Source organism: Alligator sinensis, unplaced genomic scaffold, assembly GCF_000455745.1.
Source record: "Alligator sinensis unplaced genomic scaffold, ASM45574v1 scaffold432_1, whole genome shotgun sequence".
Taxonomy (NCBI): domain Eukaryota; kingdom Metazoa; phylum Chordata; order Crocodylia; family Alligatoridae; genus Alligator; species Alligator sinensis.
The window spans coordinates 2,327,845-2,337,449 of NW_005841998.1; the positions used below are offsets into that span (position 1 = coordinate 2,327,845).

Sequence of the window (9,605 nt, forward strand, 5' to 3'; positions counted from 1 at the left end):
AGTCTAGTCATGTTATGACTAATTCCGTATGCTAGGACAGTCTATAACTTATCCATCAATGATTCTCTGAGATACCAGTAGTTAATAAGACTCAGATAACAGGAGCATGTTTGAAAAGAACAGTGTTATGTATCCTTTGTGAAATGAACTCTGGAAAAAGTTTGGACCAGTAGGAATTTTTAAAAGGAAACTTTTGAAGCTGACATTTGGTATTGCATATCTATTTTCATTGACTATAGTTTGTTTAGAAGCTCAAGGTTATTCCTGTCTCTATTTTTTTATATGGATTTTTTTAAAAATTGTATAGGACATATCCGGCACTAGAGACATTGACAGAACCTCATCAGCTCACAGCTACTTTAAGCTGTGTAATTGGAGTAGCTCGTAGCTTGGTGTCTGGAGGCAAGTGGTTTCCTGAAGGTCCAACACACATGTTACCTCTGTTGATGAGAGCATTGCCTGGCGTGGATCCAAATGACTTCAGCAAATGCATGGTGAGCATATAACTCTCTTAATTTTTTAAGGTATAAAGTACTATTTGGCTACCTTTAAATTGCTTTGAGACCTCTTTTAATATTAATCTCAAAGTAAATGAAAGATATGTTAAAAGAATTTGAGGTTTCTTGAATGAGTCTGGAGTAGGTACCTGCACCACTTCTGGAGGGAGTCTATTCCAGGCCTGGGGGGCTTGGACAGTAAAGAAATTTTTCTTATGTCCGGGCAAAAATGGTCTTGGAGGACTTTGACTGTTGGTCCTCATTTTCCCTTGTGGTGTTCTGGTGAACAGATGTTCTCCCAGGTCCTGATGTATACCCCTTATGTACTTATAAGCAGCCACCAGGTCCCCCTGAGCCTGCACTTTTCCAGGCTGAAGAGTCCCCTGGTTCTTAGCATCTCTTCATAATGCCTGTTCTCTTGCCCTCTGATCATGCATGTGGCTCTCCTCTGGACTCTCTCAAGCGTTTCAACATGCTTCTTGAATTGTGGAGCCCAGAATTGGATGCAGTACTCCATCTCCAGCCTCACCAAGGCCGAGGACAGCGGGAGGATGACATCCTGAGATTTGCTTGAGAAGCATCTATGGATGCAAGCCAGAGTTCTGTTTGCTTTACCAGCTGTGACATTGCATTGGTGGCTGATGTTCATCTTGTGGTCAGTCATGACCCCCAGGTCCCTTTCATTCGTAGTGCTATCCAGCATAGCACTGCAGAGCCTATAAGTATGCTGTGGGTTTTTTTCCCACCCCCGAGATGGAGCACCTTACATTTATCAGTATTGAACGTCATCAGATTTGTATCTGCCCACTTACTAAGTTTATCCAAGTCAGCCTGGCTCACTAGCCTGTCCTCAGGTGTGGATGCTACACCCCAAAGTTTAGTGTCATCGGCGAACTTAACCAGTGCGCTTCTGACACCAATGTCCACATCAGTGGTAAAGATTAAAGAGAATCGGTCCAAAGACAGAGCCTTGGGGGATGCCACTGGTCACGGAGCACCGTAATGATTTGCTACCATCGACCACTACTCTCTCGGTCTGACTTTGGAGCCAATTTCCCAGCCATCTGACTGTGGTATAGCTGAGGCCACAGTTGGCCAGTTTTTCCATGAGGAGGTCATGGGACACCAGATCAAAGGCTTTTTTAAAGTCCAGATATATGATGTCAATCTCTTCTCCCTTGTCCAGGTGATATGTCACCTGGTCATACAAGGAAATGAGATTGGTCAGGCAAGACCTACCCGCAACAAACCCGTGCTGACTGTCCCTTAGGATGTTGCCCTCAGCCGGCTTATCCAGAAGGGTCTCCTTGATACTTTTCTCCAGAATCTTACTGGGGATTGAGGTTAAGCTGATTGGCCTGTAATTCCTGGGGTCTACTTTCTGCCCTTTCTTGAAAATGGGTACCACATTGGCCTTCTTCCAGTCTTCAGGTACTTCACCTGAGCATCATGAGTTTTCGAATATTTTTGTCAATATTTTGATCAGATATTTAGACCGTGTAAACAAGTGGAGGGGGGCAGGATTTTTGGCAGGCCTGTCAGAAATGAGCCCCGTGCCCTCCCAGAGTGCCACTCTGGTCCCCTTCCCCTGATTGATCTGCTTCCTGTCCTGCTCTTCTGCTCTACCTTCTGTTTCCTATCCCTTGTGTTACTGTGATGCTTGCCCCTCCTTGATCTGCCGTGTGCCACACACAGGCTGTCCACACACTTGGGGGCAATTATGCTGCTGGTTGACCACCCCAGTGTAAACAATTTATACATAACATCTTACAGGGTAGCTTTCACAATTTCATACTTTTTTCATTGTAACATATCTGCATATGGGATTGGACAGATTCTTGGAGGAAAGATGCATCAGTAGCTATTGAGCATGGGAGTTCGGGATATAGCTTCTGAATCGGAGCTTCCTAGACCTTAAATGCTGGAGGCCACAAGTAGGAGAGGAGCAGTAGAAAAAACCCTGGTCATATCCTGCTTCCTCTCCTTTTCAACATCCACTCTCTGCCACTGTGTGATGCAGCATGCTGGGCAAGGTGAACCTATAGTCTGACCCAGTAAATAGCAGTTCTTACATTTTTATATTTTTACGTTTGAGGTAAATATTTCCCGAAATTCAATATATAACAAGATGGCTTTACTAAAAATTCAGTTATTTTGATAGTACTAATTTTAGTGGTAACTGGTACAGAGACTTTCTGCCTGGAATGGAAGGTAATTTGCCTGTTTTCTACATAATTTCTGGTTAAGATTAATGCCTCAGCATGAACTCGTATAGCTTGTTTTCAAGTCTCATAAGCTTTTGGTACGATAACATAGGAATATGTATTAATATATATTTTTCAAATTCCCAACAGATCACATTTCAGTTTATTGCAACATTTTCTACCTTAGTGCCTTTGGTAGATTGCTCGTCTGTACTACAAGAAAGAGATGATCTTTCAGAGGTAAGAATGCTCTGTGGACATAAAATATAACTAATACAGTTTTCCTGTCTCCACCTCTTCCTCCTTCTCTGTTTATTTTTTATTCTGTTGCTCCCTTTTAAGTGTAGAATAGGTGTGACAATTGGCCTCTAAACTAGCTTTTTTTCTACACTGGCCCTCAAAATGCTATTTCTGCAGTTGACACAGACAGTGGATGCGGAGACGTAGAGATTAACTGCCCGTGATACTGGACACTGAGCATCAGTTTGTGTTGTGGCAAACTACAAGCCAAAAAATTCAGTTTAGTATCTTCACTGTGGCCTCTAGTGGCAGTTTTCAAAACTCTGTAAGACTTGGGTATCAGAGAGAGATGGCCTGTAGACTGGATCTGGCCTGCAGAGTCCTGTCATCTGGCCCCTGGTGCTGACTGGGTCCAGGAGTTGACCCAAAGGCAGCATGCAGGGTGCACCAGGTGGTCCAGTGTGCTGCAGATGGTGCCTGCTGTGGCAACTGCACTGCCCATTTCAGTGCATATCAGCTTCATCAGTGCTGGCGCAGCCATCACTTGTGACAGCAGCTGAGTGCAGCCTCTCTGGCTGGTTCAGGGCGTGTTGGATTTGGCATGCAGGGTGTGTCTGAGGGTCTGCTATGGCCTGTAGAATGCCCTGTGCCACTCATCTGACCTGTGGGGCCAGATGGGTTTGACACCCTTGATACAAGGAAGTACAACTCGAGCAGAAATTCCAAGATTTCAAAAACATCTTGTGAGGGGACAGATGTTAATGTTGCTAAATATACCACTAGTTACCACCAATAGATAAACTTGTTGGCGATGCTAGCTGTCAGGGTTTTAGTGGCTGCTTTCACCTGAGTGGATACGTAGCCAAAGTGTGGGGCCATGTCTGCTTGCAGCACAGTATGAAGATTAGACTGTGGCTTCCAACCTGTGGCTACAGAGAAATCCAGGTTGACACAAAACTTAGTATTGTAGTCCGAGTCCTTGCTTACTAACTTTTTTAAAATACTTTCAGTTCTTAAATTTAGGATTATAAAACCCATTTTATTTTATTAGGAAAGTTAAGCATTCAATTTTTGTCGTCTTTTACTTGGAAATTGTAGGTAGAGAGAGAGCTGTGTTCTGCTACTGCCGAGTTTGAGGATTTTGTACTGCAGTTTATGGACAGGTAAGTCTAGCTTAATTTAACCAAAATAACTTAAATTGCAAGCCTCTGCTTTTTTTTTCACTTCCTGTATTGATCAACTTCTATAGATGTTTTGGGCTCATAGAAAGCAGCACGCTAGAACAAACTAGAGAAGAGACTGAAACTGAAAAGATGACTCATTTGGAGAGTTTAGTGGAATTGGGCCTCTCTTCTACTTTCAGTACAATCCTCACCCAATGTTCGAAAGATATATTTAAGGTATGTGGAAATTTTTATTTGAGAAAGGAGGAGAGAAATACAGTAACCTTTGACTTCTCTATTTTATTTGTGGGAAGGATTGGTTTTCCTTGTAACAAAGTGCCTATCCATTTTGTTTCTTCCCTTTCTAACACTTCAGACTTGTTGCGAAACAAAGGAAAAGAACTAGAAACTTTGCCACCCTTAGTGATACGCAAAACCCTCAGATACTTACCATCAGTTAACAAGAAACTAAATCATGGGAGAAATTAAGAGATTTGGTACACAGTATGTACCTGTATAATTTAAATTGGTATAGAAAAATTGTGCGAAAATTAGGAGTAAAGCTACATTGGTGTAAACTTAAACCAGCATAGTTGTCCTCTGCTTCTGTCTTGAGGGTGGCTGTTTGCTCTGTGCAAATTATTACAAGCTTTCTTACTACCTTGTTGCAAGGCACTCTGCTATACTACTACCCTTTTTTAGTCACTATATTGGGAGGGCTCCGAGTCTGTCAGCTGAAGGCACTGGGGTAGCTTAAGCTGATATACAAAATGAAGTTAACCCCTGTGTCCAATGTTCTTCCTTGCATCTTGTGGTAACTGTTGAATTTTGTCCTTGTGTTACTAAAGTTGCAGATTGTTTGAGTGCTTATATGTTACCACTGAGCTGCTTCATTGAATACAGGGTGCCTAAATGTGCCTTCCTTTAGTTGATTATAAATCTTATAAGTGTGTTGTGTTGCTATAACACTTAAATTTGTATTTCATCTCACTTGCTTAGGTGAAATATGTAATTATTTTGATACTGACACTTTTTAAATGTCGCTTTGAATTTCTTCCCTTTATTATTGATCTAACTTGGGAGGATGTGATAAGTGAGAGAGGTGGTGATGGTTTTGTCAGTTCTAGTCTGAAAGTCTGGGAAGTAAGTTAGGGCCTGTTGATCCTCCCTCTGCACGCAAGGGGAATAAGATGGTTGTCTTCAGGGACTTGCACAGTAACAGCCTGTTTCCTGTTCTTTCTGTAGCTTTTGGTTTGTTGCCTTTTCTGGGCACTTGGCAGTAAGTGTCCAATGTTCCTTCCCAAGGTAGATCCACGAGCATTCAATTTGACAATATTCAAGAGGCACTGTCCCAGTGTGGCATCAACTTGGGCCAGCGTTTATTTGTTTTCAAACACTTAAAGACAAATTTGTAGCGTAATTCTCTTGTAGACTTGTAATGTAAATGCCTTAATGGTTATTTCCATCCTCTGACTTTGTAAGCTAATACCGTTTCTGCAAGATTTTTTGTTACGATTATTTTCTTTGTTTTAACAAAATGAAAGCTTTTTTATTATAGAGCTAACCTCTACAAATATCATCAAACTTTGTAGCATCTTTTAGTGGATACTACAGAGATGTTCCTTAGCATGCCAGCCATGAAAGTAAAGTGTCGCAAAGAATTCTGATAGTCGGCAGTTTTTTTTCTTCCTTCAGAAAATCTATACCCAAAATTATTATAAAAGAAATCCATGTCAATTAATCTTTTGAATATTCATTTTAAAATGAATGCATACAACTTTTATTCCTGATGTTCTACATCCATGCTTGTTTTCCTTTTTGCTTGTCAAGTATTTATATTTGAAAGAACAGGAGTGAATAAATGATTTGCTACATTAATGCCCCAGCGGAGTCCCCCAGGGCTCAGTCCTTGGGCCTGTACTGTTCAATTTCTTTATCAGCGATTTGGACGACGGGGTGAAAAGCAGCCTGTTCAAATCTGCTGATGATACCAAAATTTGGGGTGAGGTGGGCACGCTGGTAGGGAGGGAAAGACTGCAGCAAGACCTGGATAGGTTGCAGGAGTGGGCTAACAAAAACAGGATGCATTCCAATACGGACAAGTGCAGGGTGCTGCACTTGGGCAGTAGTAACCGGCAGCACACTTATAAGATGGGAAACTCCCTTCTTGAGAGGAGAGGCAGAAAGGGATCTTGGAGTCATTATTGACTCCAAGATGAACATGGGCCGACAATGCGAGGTCACAGTCAGCAGGGCTAACCGGACCTTATTGTGCGTCCACAGGTGCATCTCAAGTAGGGCCAAGGAGGTGATCCTGCCCCTCTACGCAACACTGGTCAGGCCACAGCTGGAGTACTGTGTCCAGTTCTGGGCACCCCACTTCAAGAGGGATGTGGACAACATTGAGAGGGTCCAGAGGAGGAGGGCCACCTGCATCATCTGGGGACAGCAGGGCAGACCCTACAATTGAGAGGCTACGGGACCTGAACCTGTTCAGCCTTCACAAGAGAAAGCTGAGGGGGGACCTGGTGACCGTCTATAAACTCACTAGCAGAAGGGTTTGGGGGAGACCTTGGGTTTCCCCTTGTGCCCCCCCGGGATAACAAGGAATAGCGGGCACAAGTTGTTGGAGAGTAGGTTTAGATTAGACATCCGTAAGAACTACTTCACAGTTAGGGCGGCTAGGATCTGGAACCAACTTCCAAGGGAAGTGGTGCTGGCTGCTGCCCTGGGAGTCTTTAAGAAGAGTCTTGATGCCTACCTGGCTGGGGTCATTTGAGCCTAGTTTTCCTCCTGCCCAGGCAGGGGGTCAGACTTGAAGATCTACAAGGTCCCTTCTGGCCCTACTTCTATGATTCTATGAATGCCACTTTTTCGTGTGTTCATGCGAAAAGACATTGCTCCATTCAAAAGCTCATTAATTAGGTAATAACTTCTGTCTTTTGTATTCCACTCAGGTTGCCTTAGAAAAGGTTTTTAACTTTGCTGTTTCAAATATATTTGAGACAAGAGTTGCTGGTCGGATGGTTGCTGACATGTGCCGAGCTGCAGTAAAAGTGAGACATTATTCTTGTTTACTTAAATTCAAGAAAGAAAGGGTTTTGAAACCTAAATTTTTCTTACATGTGCTTAAAATACGTTGTTACAAGATGATATAAGATCATTTCAGTTTTATGAGTTTGCGAGTTCAGCTCTGTAATATAATACTGCGTTTGCTGAGAGTTAAAAAAAAAAAAAAAATTATGAGGTCAGATTTCAAGCCTCAAAAGCTTGGGTTGAATTGTAGCTAGAGCTGAGTTGAACCATGTTCTTGTTCACTTTATCCTTAATTTGTAATAATGCTTTAAAACGATTTGATTATCAAAAATACATAGCTCCAGAAAGTCTTCTTGTTTAGATTTATGGTTGGTCATGATGTTTTCAGTGCCGTCCTGAGGAGTCTTTGAAGCTCTTTGTGCCCCATTGCTGCAGTGTAATAACTCACCTTACCATCAGTAAGTTCAAAAGTTACCTAATTGTATTGTATTAGTTTCATTTTGATTGAGTTTTATTGATCTAAAGAATAAAACTGATACTTTAAAATAACAATCTGTTTTTCTTTATAAAGTAGCTTACTGAAAAGAGTGCTTTGTGGGGGTGGGTGTTTAAGAGGGCTGTGATGATAACTAATTAAAAGGTTTTGAGAAACCATTTTTGAAAAGCAGTCTAACAAACTTCTTGGCTGGCATGCTTCATAGAAGCATATTTGCAAGTAGTCCATCATGGGGCTGTCCAACTGGCAGCTCATGGGTTTTCCATCTGGCTGCTACTTCTCCCACCACTCGTACTGCTGCTAGGCTCTTTGGGTTCTCTGCCCCTGGGCCTGAAGCCTGTAGGTAGGTAGGGAGGGAAGGAGGAGTACACAGGGCACCTGGGGCTTGCAGGCCACTGCGGGGGTGGGGGTGTCTCCTACTGATTCAGAAGTTGGTTTTTGAGTTAATATTTAAATGTAACTAGTTTTATTTGATCACACTGGGTTCAGGGACTTCTGGATGGGTGGGAACACATATGTGAGATTGCAGGTAAAATTATGTGGTTAATTAAATTAAATATACAGCAGTATAAGTATCAGATGTCTTATTTAGCTTATTTGAAGCTCTGGACTTAAATGTTTGAAATCATTTAAACCTCCAGTTTGAGCATTTCATTTCAATTTAGGTAACAGAAGTGTTTAATACTTTTGTCCTTAGATGATGATGTCTTGCATGAAGAAGAACTAGATAAGGAACTACTCTGGAACCTTCAACTTTTGTCAGAGGTACCATGAAGATCACAATTCTGTTCCTTAATTGGATCATCTTTGCTGTTGAAAGACACACATATTTTACTGCAGCAGCAAACATTCACCCTTTGTTTGAAAGATGCTGAAAGATGCTTATGTTAAGCAAGAATGGATAATATTTACCTTGTGTTATGTACTCAATCATATACAACTTCAATAAAACTTTAAAAGCCATTTGCCCTAGCATCAGTGATGATGGAATGGGGTTGCTGCTGCAGGAAAGAGACTAAGCAGCATAGAGAGCAAATCATATGATTTTCAGATGAACTGGAAGATGCTGTTGGTGAAGTCAGAAATTCTGTACATGATGGAGCTTTGAAAGTCCTGGGAGTTTGGGAACAGCATAGAGTCAGAATTTGTAGGAGTCAAACTGATGCATAAGTTTTCATCTAGCAGCAGAAAAGGCTGTTTTTGTACTTGCTACATACTGCCAGTTTGAGATCCCTCCTCACCCCCTTTTTTAAAAAAAAATAGTCAAAGCAGATGCTTATACTGTATTAGGCTTTTGACCTCGTTCGAACTAAATCATTTTAATTCACCTTTGAATGTTTCTCCCTTTTTGATTAGATTACACGAGTGGATGGAAAGAAATTGCTGCCATACAGGGAGCAGCTTGTGAAGATTCTGCAGCAAACCCTACACTTAACCTGTAAGCAGGGTTACATTCTGTCTTGTAACCTACTGCACCATCTTCTTCGTTCTACTACACTTATCTACCCCACAGAGTACTGCAGTGTGCCAGGTGGCTTTGACAAGCCTCTTTCTGAATACTTTCCTATCAAGGCAAGGATTTTCATTTATTTAGGATTAGAGGATTTGTCAAAACATTTAAAATGCTAAACTATCTTGTTTGTTTTTATTTGAAGATTTATCAACATGGTGACTATGGAAAGTGTAATTGAAAGATGCTTTAAATGTTGAAACGTGCATTGCAATAGACTTTATTAACTAGTTTTATTAAATAAGATAAACAGAAAATAATACTTGATATTGTAATGAGTAGCTTAATGACATGGAACATACTTCATGTAGTTATGCGAACATAGGCAATATTAAATGGTATAAAGCAAAGACTGATACCCATTGTGTTTGTGTTGTAATATATGGTGAACAGATTTGAGATCCACCCAGCTTTAAATGTAGCGGTACAAACTGCTGTTAGTTTTAAGATGAATCGGAA

General features: G+C 41.3%; 1 protein-coding gene across 2 annotated transcripts in view; it reads left to right on the plus strand.

The window, feature by feature from the left end:
• Window positions 1-9,605, plus strand: part of PSME4 (proteasome activator subunit 4) — a 118,765-nt gene that overhangs the window by 39,276 nt on the left and 69,884 nt on the right. For both annotated transcript variants that reach the window (XM_025201589.1, XM_006021587.3), the window contains 8 exons: window positions 308-494; window positions 2,852-2,941; window positions 4,040-4,104; window positions 4,191-4,341; window positions 7,062-7,160; window positions 7,529-7,598; window positions 8,334-8,401; window positions 8,993-9,208. In XM_025201589.1, the coding sequence (XP_025057374.1) occupies window positions 308-494; window positions 2,852-2,941; window positions 4,040-4,104; window positions 4,191-4,341; window positions 7,062-7,160; window positions 7,529-7,598; window positions 8,334-8,401; window positions 8,993-9,208 (946 nt within the window). The remainder of the gene's footprint in view (window positions 1-307; window positions 495-2,851; window positions 2,942-4,039; window positions 4,105-4,190; window positions 4,342-7,061; window positions 7,161-7,528; window positions 7,599-8,333; window positions 8,402-8,992; window positions 9,209-9,605) is intronic.